We start from the raw sequence: 22500 nt of genomic DNA, 5'->3' as shown, positions 1-22500 counted from the left end.
AGTGTGAAACTGTCCCTGCAATGTTAAATCTTAGCACGTTTTTTGAAGCTCGCCTTTCAAAACTCTATAGCGAAAGATAACTTTTGAGGCTCTTCATTCATTCCCTAAAGAAATCAGCAATCTGCTGTCATGAACCGGAAGTGGAGACTCTACGGAACACTTGTTGCTTTTTCTCTTTGAGATGCCAAAAAGACCATTTTGGCTGCAGTGGATCTCTTTGGTCCTATTGCCGTGACGTCAACCACACAAAGTGGGCGGGGGGGGGGTTAAGAGCTCTAAGAATGACGGGAAATGTAGTCCTGCAGAGGCTTCATCTCAAACAGCAGCACAAGGTGGAAATTGTCCTGTTTCATTCTTGGGCTGGTATTTTGTTTCTGTACTGTGCTCAGTGTTCAAATTATCACTCCCCATGGTTTAAGCATTTCATTTCGTTTTAGCACCTTGCATTAGTCTAACTAACGTTCTTAAAAATTTGAATCACACACACAAAAAAGGTTTCCAGTTCCAGAGTAGTGGTGTTGATAGGACTGACAACCTCCAGGTACTAGTGAAGTGCCCCCAATAAAGGTATTTTACCTGTGGCACTATAAACTGCCTCAGTGTACATAAACAGGTGCAGGAATCCTCCTTTTAGATGTGACACCCGTGTAGATAAACACGTCAACAACAGCCCCCCCTTCCTCTCTTTTCTCTTCCTTTCTATTCACTTAGTCTGCATAGAAAGCACGCACACATTCCTCTAACTGCAACAAGTAACAGCTACCGGCATTCGGCTTGTTATCTAATGAAAGGGACCTTCGATGTTCCCTGCAAGGGACTCTCTGTTCAGACCTAATGCATGTGCAATTAGAGAATCGCTCTATTTAACTGGTGCCATTAAATAGCATAATCTGTAAAAGTAATTCCTGATCTCCAGTGCGTTATCCTTGATCAGATCTACCTGGGGTAACGTTTTCTAGGCACAACACTAACCGGAGATCTCCCGCTATTACAACTGATCTCCAGCTGATAGAGATCAGTTCCCCTGGAGAAAAAACCACTTTGGCCATTGGACTCTATGGCATTGAAGTCCCTGCCCAAACCCTGCCCTCCTCAGGCTCCACCCCAAAAACCTCCCGCTTGTGGAAAGAGGGACCTGACAACCCTAAGTGTTGATTTGGCTGCAGTCCACCTAACATATATCTTGCAGCACCAAAATTTGTTGGATTTCATTTTTTCCCCCACCCTCATGGAGTTGGCTCTGCAGTTCATAGAATCAGAGTTGGAAGGGACATATGACAGGGCCTTTTTGGTGGCAACACCATGGTAATGGAACAATCTCCCCTGCAAGGTGCACTAAGCTCCCTCACTTTCCATCTTTAGGAAGCAGTTAAAAGATTTTTAAAAAATTAGGACCACATTTTGATTACGATACTAGTACTCCGAAACTGTGATTTAAATTTTTTGTTTTCCCCCCCTGTAGTTTATGTCTTTTACCTATATTGTAAGCTACCTTGAGCTCCATAAGGGAAAAAGGTGGCTAATAAATGTTTTAAATTATTATACTTGAATGGCCGGGGTACTAGGAGACAGTCTCCTGCTAGCAGTGCTCTTGAATTAAATACTCATTGGAGCTTGAAGGACGCATCACCTTTCCAGATCAAACACCACCCCCCCAAATTTGCATGCTTTAGTTCTCCAGAACTCACCAGGCTTGATGTCTAAAAGAAGTGTGTGTGTTTAAATAGATAAAGCGCAGCAGGGGAAGGGAAAGAGTAGACCCCCATTGCACCTTCAGCTTTTGGGGAAGAAGGGAGGGGAAACCAAACAAGGCAGCTTCCCGTAGAAAATATAAAAACCAGTCGCTGATCAAAATCCTCTCTCCAGCACCAAAGGGAGCACACAGCTCCCCTTACAAGCTGAGAACGGAAGAAAAACCCGATTGAAAGTGTGTTAAATAAAACGGGATTAATTTTAGATGTCGCTAGAGACTGCGTGGGCGAGTCCAGTCTGGCCTCAAAAGAGCTGCATACAGGCACAACTTCCTGGTGGTGTGGAGTAGGAATGAGAAGCATGATTTGTGGAGTAGGAATGAGAAGCATGACATCTGGATCTGTAAAGACCTTTGCACGCCACACTACATATCCTATACCCTTGGCAAACGCTCATTCTGACGCTTTATATTCCCCCCCCCCACAATATTTGAAACTTTTTGGTCGTGTCCAGTCATTCAGTTTTTCCGGGGAGAAAATTCATAGAATCAAAGAGTTGGAAGGGACCACCAGGGTCATCTAGTCCAACCCCCTGCACAATGCAGGAAATTCACAACTATCTCCCCCCTCCACACCCCGTGACCCCCTACTCCATGCCCACAAGATGGCCAAGATGCCCTCCCTCTCATTATCTGCCTAAGGTCATAGAATCAGCACTGCTGACAGATGGCCATCTAGCCTCTGCTTAAAAACCTCCAGGGAAGGAGAGCTCACCACCTCCCGAGGAAGCCTGTTTCACTGAGGAACCACTCTGTTAGGAAATTCTTCCTAATGTCTAGGCAGAAACTCTTTTGATTTAATTTCAACCTGTTGGTTCTGGTCCGACCTTCTTGGGCAACAGAAAACAACCCCGCACCATCTTTTATGTGACAGCCCTTCAAGTACTTGAAGATGGTTATCATGTCCCCTCTCAGTCTTCTCTTCAAGCTAAACATACCCAGCTCCTTCAACCTTTCCTCATAGGACTTGGTCTCCAGACCCCTCACCATCTTTGTTGCCCTCCTCTGGACACGTTCCAGCTTGTCTACATCGTTTCATATCAGTTTTGCATTAGGGGTGTCAAATTCATTTTTTATGAGGATATGACATAAATTTCACCTGGTCAGGCCAGGCCAAGCCTTGCCAGCACAGATCGGGAGTGGGTGGCTGCCTCCGTTGGCTTGTGGGCTGGGTAAGAGCTCTGTTGTGGGTAGGGGAAGGGAAGGTGATTGTAAGCCGGTTTGAGTCTCCCTTAAGTGGTAGAGAAAGTCGGCATATAAAAACCAACTCTTCTTCTTCTAGGGGCTGGATCTGGCCCGCAGGGGCGTATTAGAATGTTAACTGATTTTTGAGGATGTACTTTTAACCTATTTGCCTGTCTCGTGGAGACTAATCGATGGTCAACAAAAATGGACCCTCCGTGCCCTTACTACAGCTAAAAGACTTATATTACAACGTTGGTAAATCAATGGATCAAGGACCTTAGAACTCATTTGGATGCATGGCATATAGATGGCAATTGCGCATAGACTTGTTTTTAGATATCTAGAAGCTATTTATAAAAATATATGTCTGGATCGTATTCCCTATTACTATGCATGGGTGTGAAAGCTGGACAATGAAGAAAGCTAACAGGAAGAAAGTAGACTCCTTTGAAATGTGGCGTTGGAGGAGAGTGTTACGGATACCGTGGACTGCCCAAAAAACAAATCAGTAGGTTATAGATCAAATCAAGCCAGAACTGACCCTAGAAGCTAAAATGACTAAATTGAGGCTATCTTACTTTGGTCACATTATGAGAAGACGAGAGTCACTGGAAAAGACAGTCATGTTAGGAAAAGTTGAGGGCAGCAGGAAAAGAGGAAGACCCAACAAGAGATGGATTGACTCTATAAAGGAAGCCACGGCCCTCAATTTGCAAGACCTGAGAAAGGCTGTCAATTTTGGAGGACATTGATTCATAGGGTCACCGTGAGTCGGAAGCGACTTGACAGCACTTCACACACACACGTCTGGATCTGACATCACTGTTATTATATTTTTGTCTTTATGCATATTTAAATTTTTTCTGTGTTTTTTTTAAGGAAATAAAAAGAGCAACAACAAAAACTCCAGCCTTTCCTTCCCAACTCCCACCCCCCCGCCATGACAACAGTACCACACAGGAGCCAGAAATAGACTAAGTGAATTTATTATCTTGAGACAACTGAGCAGCTGTGGGGTAGAGGGAGCTGACCCCCTCAGATCCCCTTAGAGTTACAGACAGATTGTTAACCATAAAGCCAGCTTCAGGAGGAAAAAGGCTGCTGGCAGAAAGCAAGTTTTAAGTTCCTTTGCTCCCGCCAGGGCCGGGCCCCCGTCCACACCTCGTTAATTGTCAGGAGTGTCAACAGAAAGTTGGACCTGCTTTATTAATAAGTTACAATAAGTTACAGCAGGTGGCAGCAAGTTGGGGGGTGGGGGACAGGACCACCACCCCGTCCCTATGGTCCAGCACACGAGAGAGAGAGAGACACATACACGCACACACACACAAATCTTCTCACACTTTAGGCTAAAAGGAACTAGGAGGGATCGAGGGGGACAAAATGGATGCAAGACGAACAGAGAGGGGCCAGCCGGAACCTGAAGTGGGTGGGGTGGGGAGGGCGGGAGACTGGCTTGAGGCGCATGTGCGGCTGAGATGTTCCAAAACGGTTCTTCATGCTCCCAAATCCTCACAAGGAAAGAGGGTCGCCATTCCAGTCTCCTCTCGCTACAGAGGAATCAAAGGTTCGCGATATGATCGGGATAAACAAAGGTAGGCAGGAAGGCTCGGTATACAGACGTAGGTCAGGAAAGCGTTTATCGCCAGTAAAAGAAGAAGCCATGATACTGGGATCGGTATAGAAGGGGGAACCGTGAGGTACATAATGGTAGAGGGCACATCAGGGGTGTGGGAGAGATGAGAACAGGGCGAAGGTTTTAGATTAGCAGGGGGAGTGAGAACCAAATGATAACAGTTCGCTGCCGGCAACTGCGTTTATCCCCAGCAATTTCTCTTTCTGGCGAGAGAGATGCTTTCTCTGCCTGTTGCTTTTCTGTTTGCAGCACCGGCCCTTCTCTATTGACTTGTAGGTCGCGCACTGGCCTTAAAAACCCGCTTCTGGAACCCAGTGGGGAGAAAACTGGGCGGGAAGGAGGGTGTCAAAGTTGAAAAGCAAAGATCGGGGGGGAGCTACTCGTTCTCTGACCCTCTTCTAACACACCTTTGCTTTTATCCTGGGGGGGAGGGAAGGGAGCTATTGGGGTTTAAATTCAGGGGCTGATAGGAAATGCGTTGTATGGCCCTAAATCCCTACTAGATCTGGAAAGGGATCAGGAACTGGATCCCAGAAGGATTCGGGATTTTACCAACTTTGATCCAGCATCGGCCACTGGGAAATCTGGCTCCGAGAGGCAGGAAAGACCCTCGTGGGGGGGGGGGGGAGGAAGGAAAAGCAAGCAGGAAACATGGCTCCTCTCTGTGATTTAAGGTGACTGGTCCCAGTTGAGAGAAATCTGGCCCCACTGAAATGAGTATTTGGGGAGGGGGAAGAGACAGTCTTGGGGAGATGGGTGGGACAGTGCCAGTCCAGTGTGGGAGTATGGTCCCTTGCACAGGAAAAAATGGGGGGGAGGGGGGGAAGGAACGGACGGGGAGTGGTCACTGCTCATCCTCGCCAAAGACATCGTTCTGGCGCCGTTTCATGCTCTCAAAGTCAAAGGGGGCCCCCGCCATGCGCCGGTAAATGTCTTTGATGTCATCGCATGTCGTCTCAAAGTGAGTGGTGGCATCGTACGATCGTGAGCAGAATATCTGGGGGGGGGAGAGAAAAACAAAACCAGGCGCATGAGACAGGGAGAGGTGTATATACAGGAGGGTTGAAGAACACATGTGAAGCACCTGCCTTATACCGAATCAGACCCTTGGTCCATCAAGGTCAATACTGTCTTACTCAAACTGGCAGTGGCTCTCCAGGGTCTCAGGCAGAGGTCTTTAAAATCTCCTGCTTCCTGGTCCCTTTAACTGGAGATGCCGTGGACTGAACCTGGGACCTTCTGCACGCCAAGCAGATGCTCTTCCATTGAGCCATGGTCCCTCCCATAAATGTAACTCTCACATATAGCTGCCTTATACTGAATCAGACCCTCGGTCCATCAAGGTCAATACTGAGACTGGCAGCGGCTCTCCAGGGTCTCAGGCGGAGGTCTTTCCCATCACCTACTTGTCTGGTCCTTTCAAGTAGAGATGCCAGGAATTGAACCTGAGACCTTCTGCGTGCAAAGCAAGGACTCTTCCGCTGAGCCATGGGCCGTCTCCAGAACCATCTCTGGACCTGGCTATGATCCTCTCCTCTGCAAAACCCCTTCCCCTCTCCTGGGTCTCACCTGACTTTCAGTCCCGTCCTCAGTTGGTTCATATATGTCACTGATGGCCACAAACCTACACGAAAGGAAAGGCGTGTAAGAAAATTAACCATGTAGACCACCCTACCCCCACCCCACAAGCCTTTTGTTCAGCCTCTGGCTGAACATTACAGTAATCTGTCCAGCCGAGTGACCGTAGGCCAGAGTCAATATCTGACCTTGCGAAGCCTATTTAAAATAATGATGCACCGTCAAATCACAGCCAACTTATGACGACCCCTCACATGAACACACGAAGCTGCCTTCTACTGAATCAGGCCGTTGGTCCATCCCAGTCAGTATTGTCTACTCAGACCGGCAGCGGCTCTCTAGGGTCTCAGGCAGAGGTCTTTCACATCGCCTAGTCCCTTTAACTGGAGATGCTGGGGATTGAACCTGGGACCTTCTGCATGTTAAGCAGATGCTCTACCACTGAGCCACAGCCCCTCCCCTCATGGTGTTTTTTAGCACCTTTCTGGCTGCTAGACGTCGGACCTTTGTACTTTTTATTGAACTTATCACTGAGCTTTATAATGAATTCCGTCCTTGGGGTGCTTTAATTGACACAATGACTTTGGGTTATAGATGTTGCTTTACATTTAGGATTATATGTCATAGGACTTGTGGTGTAATGTGTTATGTGTGTACGTGTATAGTTTTGTTTTTGCATTATAGTATATGAGCACATGAACGCATGAAGCTGCCTTACACTGAATCAGACCCTTGGTCCATCAAAGTCAGTCTTGTCTACTCAGACCAACAGCGACTCTCCAGGGTCTCAGGCAGAGAGAGGTCTTTCAGGTCACCTACTTGCCTAGTCCCTTTAACTGGAGATGCCGGGGATTGAAGCTGTGACCTTCTGCGTGCCAAGCAGATACCCTGCCACTGACCCACGGCCCCTCCACAGACTGAGCCTCCGTGCTGCTCTTTTGTATTTAGGGGTGCCGCTGGTGGGAGCCGTTCGGGCAATGCTGGCCACGACGCAGCCTCGCCTGCTCCGCACATCACTCACTTTTGGTCGACGGGTTCCAACAGATCGAGAGCTGGCTGCACTTCGCTCTCGGGAGAGTCCGTCTCCACCGTGGTACTGGCGATGGCTATGTACTTGCCCTGGGCCGCCACGTTGTGGGCAGAGGAGATGAGGCAGACGTAGATATCTGGGACGAGGGGAAAACAAGGGAAGCGTCACGAAGAAGAAGAGGAGGAGTTGGTTTTTATACCCCACTTTTCCCTACTTTTAAGAAGTCTCAAACTGGCTTACAATCTCCTTCCCTTCCTCTCCCCGCAACCCTGTGAGGTAGGTGGGGCTGAGAGAGTTCAGAGAGAACTGTGACTGGCCCAAGGTCACCCAGCTGGCTTCATGAGGATTGAGGGAACCAACATGGCTCACCAGATTAGAGTCTGCTGCTCATGTGGAGGAGTGGGGGATCGAACCTGGTTCTGAACATTAGAGTCCACCGCTCCTAACCACGCTGACTGCAATGCCCCAAATGCAACAGATCCCAAGGGTTAGTTGTGACAGTAGAGGACTTTGAAGATAAAGAGCTGTATAATATTGGGAAGACGTCCCACCTTTTTGCCTCTTTTGTAAGAACAGCCTTTCCCTGATGGTCCAACTAGTCCAGCCTCCTGTTTCCAACAGTGGCCAGGTAGATGCGGCACAGAAGCCCGCAGATAACGGTCCTCACCTGCTAACTACTCCCTAGTATCTGCAAATCAAAGGCATTCTGCCTCTGGACCTATTTAGCTCTTGTGGCTAGTAGAAGAAGAGTTGGTTTTTATATGCCGACTTTATCACTTAAGGGAGAATCAAACTGGCTTACAATCACCTTCCCTTCCCCTCCCCACAGCAGACAACCTGTGAAGTAGGTGGGGCTGAGAGCTCGAAGAGAGCTGTGACTAGCCCAAGGTCACCCCGCAAGCTTCATGTGGAGGAGTGGGGAATCGAACCTGGTTCTCCAGATTACAGTCCGCTGCACTTAACCACTGTGCCACGCTGTCTTTCAAACCCTGATGAATGTACCTGGCTGGGTTTAAAACGCCAAAAGTCCCTTCTAATAAAAGCCAGGAGGATCAAGTGTTTGGGGGTGGGGGTTGTTGGAAACCTAGGTTCACATTCCTGGTCCTCCACATAAGCGGCAGATGCTAATCTGGTGAACAGGGTTGGTTTCCCCACTCCTCCACATGAAGTCTGCTGGGAGTCAACACGATACGCTACAGCATATAATCATAAATAGTCACCTGCACAACAGTCCTTGTAAAAAAAACAATTCTACCCTTGATTGATAAAATGAAATCTAGCCAAGAATTCTCCGTATGCCAGTTTTTGTTGAATACTATTCCTGAAGTCACTTTAAAGGTGGTGGAATTTTTGAGGGAAGTTGTCAATATAAGGACTAAAGTCTAAACCATATTTAAATCGAAAATGTATGGACAGTGAATTTTGTGTACTGCTTATGTCATGTTTCTGAGTATATGTCAATAAAGGTCGATGGATTGATTGACTGATTGAATGCTGGGTGATCTTGGGCTAGTCACAGCTCTCTTAGTGCTCTCTCAGCTCCACCTGCCTCACAGGGTGTCTGTTGTGGGGAGGGGAAGGGAAGGTGATAGTAAGCAGGTTTGATTCTTCCTCCAATGGTAGAGAAAGTCAACATATAAAAACCAACTCTTCTTCTTTGAAGTTCACCTGGCCCATCCTACCACCTTGGCTGGGTAAGAGATAGGAACTATAAAGGCAACTGGTATGCCATAAACCATCTAGCCAGATGTTGCAAAAGCCCCAAAGCACCCCTGGCTTCCCCCCCCCCTCGATCTCAGCCTCCGAACTCACCTGATTTGCGCCCTAATTGGTTCTGGGGGATGATGATTTGACAGGAATTGGAGTCATTGGTGTTTCGGATAGGGTGGCTCAGGATGCAGATGACGCGAACAACCTTCCCCGCTGGGCGCACCCGGTCCGGCACGTAGCTGGGGTCACAGATCAACTGCTTGCAGCGTGCCACCTGGGCAAGAGAGTCAGCGGCGTCAGGAGGGGGTACGTGCGAGGCTCGGCCTCTCACCCTGCATGTTACCCCATGGGGTACTAGAAGACAATCCACAACTCGCAAAGGGCTTGTCTGGCATAGATGTTATACTAAAGAGAGACAGGAGGAAAATGGGTTTCTTTTCTGAAACAAATGCATAAATCCCAGTGCATTTGGTGCCATTTGCTTGGAGACTTTTTAAAAAATTCCCCAGGAACAGGGAGATGCTTGGAGAGAAATAACACACATGAAGCTGCCTTATGCTGAATCAGACCCTTGGTCCATCAAGGTCAGTACTGTCTACTCAGAATGGAAGCGGCTCTCCATGGTCTCAGGCAGGGGTCTTTCCCATCGCCTCCTGCCTGGTGATGCCGGGGATTGAACCTGGGACCTTCTGCATGCCGAGCAGATGCTCTGCCACTGAGCCATGGCCGCTCCCCGAGTCAAAGAAACCTAAGAAGGAAGGCTTGCTGCAACCAGGGCCTTTCCTAAGGGGTCTGTGGAAAGAAGCTGAGCTAACCCCTCACCCTACTGAAGAGACAACATGGAAGGTCGGACACCAACCAGTTATCCCTCCTTCTCACGATCTGTCTAAAGTCCCAGAATCAGCATTGCTGACAGATGGCCATCTAAAGGTAAAGGTCCCCTGTGCAAGCACTAGGTCATTCCTGACCCATGGGGTGACGTCACATCCCGACGTTTCCTAGGCAGACTTTGTTTGCGGGGTGGTTTGCCAGTGCCTTCCCCAGTCATCTTCCCTTTACCCCCAGCAAGCTGGGTCCTCATTTTACCGACCTCGGAAGGATGGAAGGCTGAGTCAACCTTGAGTCGGCTACCTGAACCCGATTTCTGCTGGGATCGAACTCAGGTCGTGAGCAGAGTTTGGACTGCAGTACTGCAGCTTAACACTCTGCGCCACGGGGCTCCTAGATGGCCATCTAGCCTCTGCTTAAAAACCTCTAGGGAAGGAGAGATCACCACCTCCCGAGAAAGCCTGTTCCACTGAAGAACTGCTCTAACGGTTAGAAAGTTCTTCCTAATGTCTAGATGGAAACTCTTTTGGTTTAATTTCAACCCGTTGGTTCAGGTCCGACCTTCTAGGGCGACAGAAAACAACTCCGCACCATCGTCTCTACATGACAGCCCTTCAAGTACTTGAAGATGGTTATCATACCACCTCTCAGTCTTCTCCTCTCTATTGGGCAGCAGGAGGCGTGCATATGTATCAGGCAATGGTAGCATAAAGAACTCTTCCGACAGAAAATAGTTTTTTTTTAAAAAATGTGGCGCTTTGTATATTCCAGGGAGAGTCTTCCCACTACCGTTGCCCCTAAGAGTGACCCATGACACCCCCTCCTAGCTTTTTGCTACTGCACAGGAGTAAGAATGCCGAGTCCCCTTCCTCACCTCTCCTTCCGATTTGACCCCCACCACCTTGCCGCCTTCCATGACAATCTCATCCACTGGTTTGTTGAGCATGTAGGTGCCACCGTAGATAGCGCTGAGCCTGTGGGCAAATGGGACAATGAAGAGACATTCATCAGATTATTTGCCGGGCCCCAAACACCCACCATCGCGACAGTTCAAGCCGTTTTCTCCAACGAGGCCCTTTTCGCGCTATTTTTCTGTGGTTTGCCGCGTTCATTTTGGAGCCAAGGGCTCTTTTGCCCGTTCTCGCTCTCCTTCGCCTCCTCTGAGGCTTTCTGGGACCGCGTTGTCTCCTTGCAACAAACAAGGACGGCAGCCCCAGGTCTGCGTCCTCGTCAGAAAGGAAGCCGTTCCCGCTGGGCTCCTCCAGAGCCTCAGCGTCCTCCTTGAGTGGGGGGAGGAAAGAGAGGGAACACGGAGAGGAGAAGAAAGGCGCAAAGAAAAAGGCAAGCGCGGGAGAGATCGAGGCTGAGTACTTGATCTCTCTGGCAATAGTAGGGAAAGAACTTGAAAAAAGGTAGGAAAAGGTAGGAAAAAAAGAACAGCTGCTGTGGAGAGCTATTTTCCTGCTGCTCTCCCTATGTGAGGCAGGAAATAAACTGAGCTCAGGAGTTCCTGCCTGGGAGACAGGAAATGACAAGTCTTAGTACTGCTTCCCTGAACAACTGGCGGGAACTCACCAAGATGCCCTCATCCTCAGAGCAAGAACATCCCCTCTCATCCTTCATATGCTTGTTTTCCTTTCCCCACCTCTATTATCCCTTGTAGGCAACAGTTACAAAAACCTCAAATGCTAAGTTCAGAATAAAGTATATACTTCTTGCAAAAACTGCAGATAACTGTTTCGGCCAATTCGTTTGAAATCTGAATTCCTTGGTAACAAATCTGGAGGGGGAAGAAGAAGTTGGTTTTTATATGCCGACTTTCTCTACCACTTAAGGAAGAATCAAACCAGCTTACAATTGCCTTCCCTTACCCAGTGAGGTAGGCGGGACTGAGAGAGCTGTGACTAGCCCAAGGTCACCCAGCTGGCTTCATGTGGAGGAGTGGGGAAACCAACCCGGTTCACCAGATTACTGTTTGCGGCTCATGTGGAGGAGTGGGGAATCAAACCCTGCTCTCTAGATCAGAGTCCACCGCTCCAAACCACCGCTCTTAACCACTACACCACGCTGGGGGGGAAAAGCAAACACCAGTAACAAGCACTCAAGTGCTGCCATTAGAGATGAATTACCTGGCAAAGCCTTGAGGGAGCTCCCCCAGACCGTAGAGAGGGTAGAGGTAGGGGCTTTTGCCGTAGCGGGCCAGTGATTCGCTGTACAGTTTGATGCGGTTGATGGTCTCCAAGCAGGGCTGATCCAAGTAGCTGGGAAGCAAAGAAAAATGCTGACTTCAGTCCCACTCAGAAGAAAAGCAGGCAGAGGGCAGGCGAGGGAATTGGACATTTCCTAAGTGAAGGACTGCGGCTTTCTCTCGCCTGGCCAAGGCAGCTAACAGTCCGTGGCCTTAGAAAGAAAACCCCGCATCGCTGTATAATGGGTCTTTCCAAGGGCTGTGGAGGAGCTGTGGCTCAGTGGAAGAGCCTCTGCTTTGTATGCAGAAGGTCCCAGGTTCAATCCCCGGCATCTCCAGTAAAAGGGACTAGGCAAGTAGGTGATGGGAAAGACCCCTCCCTGAGAGACATGGAGAGGGGCCATGGCTCAGTGGTAGAGCCTCTGCTTGGCATGCAGAAGGTCCCAGGTTCAATCCCCGGCATCTCCAGTTACAGGGACTAGGCAAGTAGGTGATGTGAAAGACCTCTGCCTGAGACCCTGGAGAGCCGCTGCCTGTCTGAGGAGACAATGCTGACCGTGATTCAGTATAAGGCAGCTTCATGTGTTCAATTCTAACTGTATTTTAGGGGAGGGGCGGTGGCTCAGCGGTAGAGCATCTGGAGAGCCGCTGCCGGTCTGTCAGGCAACTCAGAATCGGATTCAAAGTACCAAAAAACCCTCCAGTAGTGGGGGGGAAACAGGAACCAAAGCAAGGGCAATGGTGCTAATGTAGGGAGGACATGCAAAAGTGCACACAAGCATGAAGCACATGAAGCTGCCTTATACTGAATCAGACCCATAGGTCCATCAAAGTCAGTACTGTCTACTCTGACCAGCAGCGGCTCTCCAGGGTCTCAGGCAGAGGTCTTTCACATCACCTACTTGCCTAGTCCCTCTAACTGGAGATGCCGGGGATTGAACCTGGGACCTTCTGCATGCCAAGCAGAGGCTCTACCACTGAGCCACAGCCACCTTCCCATCCATAGGGAATCTACACCCACCCTGACTGAGGTCTTTCCAAAAAGATCACAGCAAACTTGGGAAAGATCACAGCAAAGTGGGCAGTTGGGGGCAACATCATGTGGATGTTAAACATCCCCACTCCCAAACTGCTCAGTTTGGGCACCAAACCAAAGTAAAACCGAGCGTGGAAACCTATCCAGCCTCGGTTGTAGGAGGCTACTGAAAAGGCTGAGTAATGCCGGGATGCTGGTAAAACCTGGAGCGAGGGACAAGGAGAGAGCTGGGGAGGGCAGGACCCCCAGGGCTACAGATCCAAATGTCACTCACTCGTCGGTGCGGTAGAGTGCCAGCGCATGGCCTGTGAAGTCAATGACATCCTGGCCCAGGTCGAAGCGTCGATAGACCTCGCGCATGGTGGTGGTGTGTGGATCCACCCCTTCCAGTGTCTTCGGGTCGTTTTCATCGAAGTTCGCCACAAAGACCAGGAACTTGCGGAAGCGGCGCTTCTCGAACATGCCCATGAGATCTGCAGGACGGCAAGGGAGGTGGGAGTTATGACGGTGGGGAGGGAGGGGTGCGACGGGGAGTCAGTAGCAGAGGACGCACACAGACGGTCCTAACTTCAACCCTTGATTCTCCATCTGAATGGATCTCACTTAGCACTAGGTTAGATGACTGGTGGGCTCACTTAGTCCACCATAGCTTCATATATGAAGAAGAAGAGTTGGTTTTCATATGCCAACTTTCTCTACCACTTAAGGGAGAATCAAACCGGCTTACAATCCCCTTCCCTTCCCCTCCCCACAAGAGACACCCTGTGAGGTAGGTGGGGCTGAGAGAGCTCTAACAGAGCTGCAGCTTGCCCAAGGTCATCCAGCTGGCTTCTTGTGTAAGAGTGGGGAAACAAATCTAGTTCACCCGATTAGCCTCAGCCGCTCATGTGGAGGAGTGGGGAATCAAACCCGGTTCTCCAGATCAGACTCCGCAGCTCCAAACCACCACTCTTAACCACTGCACCATGCTGGGTCTCTCCAATGTCTTCACGGTGAGAAGGAAAAGGAGAAGTACAGAGTCAGTTCCCCACCACCACCAACAACACCTCTTGGTGGTGATTCATCAGCATCAGAATGATGTCTTTGGTCCCAGGAACGAGCAGGTATAAAGATTAGAATCTCTTCACTTCTTGGACTCCCAAATCCCAGGGATTAACAAATATGGAATTAATGTTTTCATTTAGATAGACAATTATGGCCCTAAGAAAGCCCTTTTGAAGCTGCAAGCCTTGCGTGCTAAACAAGTAACGGCTCCTGCAACCGCAAGAATGAACCCGCAGTGTGTCTGCATGATTCAGGGATTAGCTGCCTATCAAAATCAAAAATCAAAACATGCAAAAATACAAACATCTCTTGGAGATCACAAAGCAGAACTTTGAGTTGGGTTGTACGTTAAGTCAGACCCACTTACTGGATGCCAGAGCCTCGGTCTCCGTCGACGGCACCTTGTAGATCTTCCCCGCCTTGTAGACGAAGCTGCCCTCCACCACTTTGAAGTCTAGATAGCGCGTCACTTCCGTATACAGCAGCATCTTCACCAGCTGGCCTGCGCGGTGGGAAGAGAAGCCTCAGCTGGGTCCCTTAAACTCCATGGGCAAGGGTCACATGAAACACATGAAGCTGCCTCATACCGAATCAGACCCTGGATCCATCAAAGTCAGTATTGTCTACTGAGACTGCCAGCAACTCTCCAGGGTCTCAGGCAGAGGTCTTTCACATCAATTGCTGCTTGGTCCTTTCAACTGGAGATGCCAGGGATTAAACCTGGGACCTTCTGCATGCCAAGCAGATGCTCTGCCACTGAGTCACAGCCTCTCCCTATGTAAGCTCGGATTTCATCATATGAAGGCCTGTTCGTGGGAAATTGCCAGGTATGGAGCTATCAGCTCACCATACAGATAAGTTTGTCAGGAAGGAACCATGGGGTGCAAGAAAACCTCAAGGAACAATGTGCCCTCCCCAAGGCTGAACAGAGGCACATGAGCCTTATCTCATTATAGATGCTCACTTTTGGCCCCGAAGCATTTTTCTCTGCTCTAGACAAGATGAATATATTTGGCTTCATACTTTTTCATCCTGACTCCTTTATTGGCAATACTCCCTCCCACTTGCTGACTGGGATAGAAGGACTCAGATATCCCCATTCCTTCTTGTATCTGACAAAAGGAGCTTTGACTCTTGAAAGCTCATACCCCTGAAAAACTTGTTGATCTCTAAGGGGCTGCCAGACTCAAATCTAGAAGAAGAGTTGGTTTTTTATATGCCGACTTCCTCTACCGCTTAAGGGAGAATCAAACCAGCTTGCAATTGCCTTCCCTTCCCCTCCCCACAACAGACACCCTGTGAGGTAGGTGGGGTTGAGAGAGCTCTTAAAACTGTGAGTAGCCCAAGGTCACCCAGCTGGCTTCGTGTGTAGGAGTGGGGAAACCAATCCAGTTCACCAGATTAGCCTCTGCCACTCATGTGGAAGAGAGGGGCATCAAACCCCGTTCTCCAGATTAGAGTCCACCACTCCAAACCACCACTCTTAACCACTACACCACGCTGGCTCTCGTGATTCTCGAAAGCTCATACCCCGAAAAACCTGTTAATCTCTAAGCATCTACCAGACTCAAATCTAACTCTTCGAGCACTGAAGGACACCGTACCTGGACACTTATTCACCCGGTCTATTACTATTAGTTTTGTCCTGCTCGTCTTCCAAGGGATTCAAGGAAGCATATGTGGTTCTCTCCTCTTTCATTTTATCCTTGTAGCAACCCTGTAAAGTAGGCTAGCCAATGAACTTCAAAACCTTGCTCCACGCTAATGCATTTTATGGTAATGCAACATGGGTCTACCCTACGCTCTTGTCCATCACCCTACTAAAGAGATGCCCTTCCTTCACCCTTGTCTACCTTTTAAGAAAACTGGCCTTAGCTCAAAGGGCTAGTTGACCAAGAGACCAACCCCAGCTGGACATACCGTTGGCCATGAGGAATTTAGGGATCAGGTCAACGTTCCAGTCCCGGCCACGGCCCATCGATTCAGGGGGGCCCTCAGCAATCTCAAAGCGCTTGTAGAGCTGGTGGCCAAGGAAAGACAATGGATCAGACACAGAAACAGGACACTTCAATTCAGAAACACCTTAAAGGTAAAGGTAGTCCCCTGTGCAAGAATTGGGACATTACTGACCCATGGGGTGATGTTACATCCCAACGTTTAGTAGGCAGACTTTGTTTACGGGGTGGTTTGCCAGTGCCTTCCCCAGTCGTTTACAGCAGGGCTTCTTAAACTTTTTCCACTCGCAATCCCTTTTTGCCCGATAAATTTTTACGCGACCCCGGATATATAGGTATATAAAATAGATATACAAATCAAACATTTACTGATAATAAATCATGAAGAAACCTTTTACTTGTTGCCAAATTTTTTGAGACCCCCACATTCAGTTATGCGACCCCCACAGTTTAAGAAGCTTTGGTCTCCACTTTACCCCCAGCAAGCTGGGTACTCATTTTGCCAACCTCAGAAGGATGAAAGGCTGAGTCGGCTACCGGAAACCGACTTCTGTCGGGATTGAACTCAGGTCGTGAGAAGAGCTTGGGACTGCAGGTTCCCACTCTGCGCCTTACTGGAATAAAATAACTTGTCGGTGCTTCCCAAATACATGAGAATGATCAGCCACAGAAAATCTGATACATCGGTCAGAGCAAAGTTGTTAACCCCTTACCGCGGCGACTGTATATAGTTCCCATATTTATTTACGTTTTTTGTAGTCCACCTTTCTCACAGGGACTCAAGGCGGATTACACATAGTGAGTCAGCACAATCAACAGAATGGGACATCAACAGAAACGTTTCGCCGATTTCACCGCCAGCTAACAGGCCTTCTACTGAGCTCTGTAAAGTTTCTTGTAGCCTCGTCACAAGTTTGTTGCCAACGCGACTTCAGCCGTCTAAGCGCCACACACGATTGTGGAACTGCCACTGGAGAGTGTCAAGTTTTTAATTCATATTTTCTTTGCAAAATGGTACAAAAAGCAGCACCCAGGATCTGGAGCTTGCTGCGATGGACATACGGCACCAGTTTTATTGGCTGCCTTGGTTCCTAAACTGTTTCTGGAATAATTCAGAGTGCTGGTTTTGATTTCCAAAGTCCTGAATGGTCCCTGAAGGATCACCTCACGTGAAGCTGCCCTATAATGAATCAGACCCTGGGTCTATCAAAGTCAGTATTGTCTACTTGGACCGGCAGCGGCTCCCCAGGGTCTCAGGTAGACGTCTTTCACATCGCCTACTTGTCTGGTCCCTTTAACTGGAAATGCCGCGGATTCAACCTGGGACCTTCTGCATGCCAAGCAGAGGTTCTTCCACTGAGCCACGGCCTGCCACCATCTCCACTCTTCACATGAAGCCACCTTCTACTAAATCAGACCCTTGGTCCTTCAAGGTAAGTACTATCTGCTCAGACTGGCAGCGGCTCTCCAGGGTCTTTCACATCCCCTACTTGCCTTGCCTCTTTAACTGGAGATGCCGGGGATTGAACCTGGGACCTCGCTTTCATGAACCTGCCTGCAATCTAATGGTGCTCTGTTGTAGAAGCCTGAACTATCAGACAGGGCTCAGGGCTATCACGACACTTTGCAGCTCCTGCCCCCGGGTTCTGGAATTCCATCCTCCTGGAGAAAGAATTGGCAGCATCTCTTTTGACCTGCAGCAACCTAGTGACACGTCTCCTCCGTTTTCCCCAAGCTCTTAAGGAGCTGCTGTGTTTTATTGTTCTGTTTAGTGGACTGTGCTGTTTGCACTGTTAGCTGCCTTGAGTCTGTAGCAACAAGGCGATAAAATTAGATAAGCCCACCTAGTTCAGCATTCTGTTATCAGCAGTGGTTGATCAGATGCTTCTGGGAAAACCACAAAGTCGCCCAAAGGATGCAGCTGCCCCCACTATGAACCCCAAGCGAGTGGCATTCCGGCTTGCACAACCTTTGCATGCGGAGGTCACATTCCAGCCTTCGACCACCCTCTCCTTCTCCGTTGCTCCCTCTAATTCTCCCTAAGATTCCAAGAAACTCACTCTAGTAACCGTCAGGACACGTTTTTACTTTATCAATGAGTACACACAGTGAAGGAAAAAACAACAACTAATGTATGATACAGAACAGGGCTTCTTAAAACTTTTTCCACTCACGACCCCTTTTCGCCCAAGAAGTTTTTACACGACCCGGTTCGACGGTGGAATACGCTGCCTGGGGGGGGGGGGGTGGAGTCCCCGTCTTTGGAGGTCTTTAAGCAGAGGTTGGATGGCCATCTGTCGGGAGCGCTTTGATTGTGGGATCCTGCATGGCAGGGGGTTGGACTGGATGGCCCTCGTGGTCTCTTCTAACCTTGTGTGATTTTGTGATATAGGTATATAAAATAGGTATACAAATCGAACATTTACTGATAATAAATCATAAAGAAATTTGTTTTAAAACAATTCTTTGGCATACATATAATTTTACCAGTTACTGTTGCCAAATTTTTCGCAACCCCCTCATTCAGTTATGCGACCCCCTATGGGGTCGTGACCCACAGTTTAAGAAGCTTTGATATAGAACATGGGTGTCAAACATAAGGCCCGGGGGCCAGATCCAACCCCTTGAGGGCTCTTATCCGGCTTGCGAGCCACCCAAGGCAGCCACCCCCGCCCCAGTCCCGAGGTGTCAATTATCCAAGACTGTTAAATGAAAGAAAATACTGGAAGAGTGTTATTGTTTTAAGCATATTTATATTTTGAATAAAAAATAACGCAGAACACAATATCATTATACTCTGCCAGAAATTTTGTTAGTCTTTAAGGTGCTACTGGACTCTTGCTCTTTTCTACTGATAATATCATCGATTGGCTTTGCCTGTGTCTTCTATAAAGTTTAAATCTCTGGTACCTGGCGATATATTTTATGGTACGCATGGCCCGGCCTGACCAAGTGACATTTATGTCATATCCGGCCCTCATAACAAATGAGTTTGAAACCCCTGACATAGAAGATCCTGTTTCTAGGGTCAGGTCTTGGTTTCCAAAATACAAACGAGAGCAATGGAAGGGCAGGGTGGCCATTAGAGAAGGCCGGCCCACGACCCACTTTCAGAAGCTTTGTGATACGCTTTGGGGTCCCCACTGATGGGTTGGGAAACACTGGGTGAAGAGACACTGGCCTACCACCACCTAGCAAGGTAATGGCAGTTGAATACATGAAGCTGCCTTCTACTGAATCAGACCCTCAGTCCATCCAAGTCATTGTTGCCTGCTAAGACTAGCAGCGGCTCTCCAGGGTCTCAGGCAGAGGTCTTTCACATCACCTACCTACCTAGTCCCTTTAGCTGGAGATGCCTGGGGTTGAACCTGGGACCTTCTGCATGCCAAGCAGAAACTCTTCCACTGAGCCACAGTTACGCTCTTAGTTCTCCTAGGACGCTGCCTCTCGGAACTGCGTTCAAAACTGAGACCTACAAAGAACACCGCTGGTCTCTCACCTCTTCCAGGGGTGTGATCGAGGAGCTCTCCCCGCCGTAATACGGGTTCCGGTCCATGTGCAAGACCTTCTTGCCGTTCACAGACATAATGCCCGAAAGGATACATTCCTAGGACAGAAAGATGGGTAGGATTACGCATTCTCCAGGGGTTATTCGTTCAACGTCTGCCTTTGTGCAGCCCAAAAGCCATAGCGTGATATTCGAATGCTTGCAGAACAGAACGACTGCTTTGCTGCATACCCCGCTCACCCCATCGCGTGCTCGGGTGCAGAAGCGCTCAGGCACAGTAGTCCCGAGGAAGTCTGGAGAAGTCCCACGCCAGTTTCGCACAGGCCTTTGGCCTGGGACTCTGGCAACATATAGCCTGGTGAAACTGACAAGGGACTTGGCATTGGAACTACCCAGACTCCAGGTTAAGTCTTGAAAACACCCTTGTCAGCTTCATCTGTTTAGATGGAAGTTTAGTTTAGGAGGGAGGAGGAAGAACAAGAAGAAGAAGAACAAGAAGAACAACAACAACAAGAAGAACAACAAGAAGAGGAACAACAAGAAGAACAACAAGAAGAGGAACAAGAAGAAGAAGAGTTGGTTTTTATATGGCGACTTTCTCTACCACTTAAGGGAAAATCAAACCGGCTTACAATCCCCTTCCCTTCCCCTCCCCACCACAGACACCCTGTGAGGTAGGTGGGGCTGAGAGAGGCCTAAGAGAGCTGTGACTAGCCCAAGGTCACCCAGCTGGCTTTGTGTGTAAGAGCGGGGAAACCAACCCGGTTCACCAGATTAGCCTCCGCCGCTTATGCTGAAGCCCTCACGCAAGCTCTCCCCCGCCCTGCAGGTTAAACACCAGTCACAACGCAGCACCAGCATTTTGGAACAAGTGGGAATTGCGGAATTTGTAATCAGTGACGCCACAAGCACCGTCCAATAGGTTCCTGTGAGATGTGTGTTACTATATTCCCACACATTAATCCAAATCACTACAAATCTTATTGGAAAAAAAACCCTGTACTTCCCCAGCAAGAATAAATTACTCTTTAAGTGCAGAGTAGTGGGAGATCCCTGAAACAGAAGAGCTTCTGTAAAGAACACATCTGGATGCTCTCGACAAATCAGAACTGCACATATGTTGTACTATAAACCACTACTCTGAAAGGGCCCATAGAAGAAGAGTTGGTTTTTATATGCCGACTTTCTCTACTTGATAAAGGAGAATATAACCAGCTTACAATCTCCTTTCCTTCCTCTCCCCACAACGGACACCTTGTGAGGTAGGTGGGGCTGAGAGAGTTCGGAGAGAACTGTGACTAGCCCAGGGTCACCCAGCTGGCTTCATGTGGAGGAGTGGGGAAACCAACCCGGTTCACCAGATTAGCATCCACCACTCATGTGGAGGAGCAGGGAATCAAACCTGGTTCACCAGATTAGAGTCCGCCGCTCTTAACCACTATGCCACGCTGGCTCTCTATACCCCATTAATTAAATTTGATTCATAATCATTCTTTCTCACCGGATTATCGCTGAAGCCGCAGTTCCACAATGGGCTTTAGCAACCTCTGACAGAATACTCAACCTTCCCCTTCATCAAATTACAATCTCTGGGATTCTGGAAGAAGAAGAGTTGTTTTTTATATGCCAACTTTCTCTACCACTTAAGGAAGAATCAAACTGGCTCACCATCACCTTCCTCTCCCCCCAACAGACACCCTGTGAGGTAGATGGGGCTGAGAGAGTTCAGAGAGAAATGTGAATAGACCAAGGTCTCCCAGCAGGCTTCATGTGGAGGAGTGGGGAACCAAACCCAGTCCACCAGATTAGAGACCTCCACTCATGTGGAGGGGAATAAAACCTGGTTCTCCGGATCAGAGTTCACCGCTCATGTGGAGGAGTGGGGAATCGAACCCGGTTCTCCAGGTTAGAGTCCACTGCTCCAAACCATGCAAGACTGGAGAAGCAGTGGGGTGGGCTTCTACGCCTGAACACTTAACTCCTTGCCAGCAACAGCCAGGCTCCCTGGACTCATATGACTAGAACAGCGTTCTCCAATGTGATGTCCATGTCACTATGGTGCTCACCAGTACTGGTGTCCAGTGGCCCCATTCAATTTCTGAAAGGTTTGGCAGGCACCAGGGGAAACACTGGCAGGACACAGTACCCACGGACACCATGTCGGGGAACCCTGTTCTAGAAGGTATCAGCTATGAGTTGCAGCCTCTCCTCTGTTTCCACACATGCGTAGCCTGATCAAGACAAAACAGACACCGAACATAGATGATGTAAACTGAAGAAGGAGAAGAGTTGGTTTTTATATGCCGACTTTCTCTACCGCTTAAGGGAGATTCAAACCGGCTTACAATCACCTTCCCTTCCCCACAGCAGACACCCAGTGAGGTAGGTGGGGCTGAGAGAGCTGTGACTAGCCCAAGGTCACCCAGATGGCTTCGTGTGTGGGAGCGGTGAAACAAATCCAGTTCACCTGATTAGCCTCCGCCGCTCATGTGGAGTGGGGAACCAAACCCGGTTCTCCAGGTCAGACTCCACCGCTCCAAACCACCGCTTTTAACCACTACACCACGCTGGCTCTCTATCACCTGGCCCCCGGGACAACCAGGGGAAAGTAAAGAACCCTGTTCTAGAGGGTATCAGTTATGAGTTGCAGTCAGAGGAGAGACTGCAACTCATAACTGATACCCTCTCCACACATGCTTTGCCTGATCTGGATCAAGACAAAACCGCTTCTGCTGCTTTACTTTCCCCTGGTCTCTGCTCTAAACCTCAGGTTGTCCTCAGGGCCGGTTCACATCTTACACATTCGGTGCCTGTTTCGTCTTGATCCAAACCAGGCAAAGCATGTGTGGAAGCAGACTCAAAAGCCCCAAAAACACAGAGGCCCAAACTTGACGTTGTGTCTGACGCAAGTCTCTGATGTTTGCACAGCCCAACGTGACATCTGCAAAGCAAAGATCCTAAGTGCGCCAGAGCCTGATTCGGTTTGGGACCGCAGCATGGGGGAAGGAGGGTCTTCAGTCGGCGGGGCAAACAGACCCCCCCCCCGAGGCCA

At 49.0% G+C, this 22500-nt stretch overlaps 1 protein-coding gene and 2 non-coding genes across 3 annotated transcripts; 1 reads left to right on the top strand and 2 right to left on the bottom strand.

Annotated features, from left to right (window-relative positions):
• Positions 1–5363: 5363 nt before the first annotated feature.
• Positions 5364–21607, bottom strand: LOC130478046 (rab GDP dissociation inhibitor alpha). Its single transcript, XM_056850167.1, has 11 exons — positions 21515–21607; positions 19440–19547; positions 15906–16005; positions 14353–14487; positions 13216–13414; positions 11847–11978; positions 10592–10691; positions 8992–9163; positions 7171–7315; positions 6141–6195; positions 5364–5568 (listed from the first exon to the last, which is right to left on the bottom strand). The coding sequence occupies exons 1-11, from the start codon at positions 21605–21607 to the stop codon at positions 5416–5418; spliced, it is 1392 nt and encodes a 463-aa protein (XP_056706145.1). The 3' UTR covers positions 5364–5415.
• On the bottom strand, positions 6534–6605 carry TRNAV-AAC (transfer RNA valine (anticodon AAC)). The gene has a single exon. It is a non-coding gene; the product is annotated as a tRNA-Val (tRNA).
• Positions 12172–12243, top strand: TRNAT-UGU (transfer RNA threonine (anticodon UGU)). The gene has a single exon. It is a non-coding gene; the product is annotated as a tRNA-Thr (tRNA).
• Positions 21608–22500: the final 893 nt, after the last annotated feature.

This window comes from Euleptes europaea, chromosome 1 (genome assembly GCF_029931775.1).
Source record: "Euleptes europaea isolate rEulEur1 chromosome 1, rEulEur1.hap1, whole genome shotgun sequence".
Lineage (NCBI taxonomy): Eukaryota > Metazoa > Chordata > Lepidosauria > Squamata > Sphaerodactylidae > Euleptes > Euleptes europaea.
This window is presented reverse-complemented; position numbering and strand designations above follow the sequence as displayed.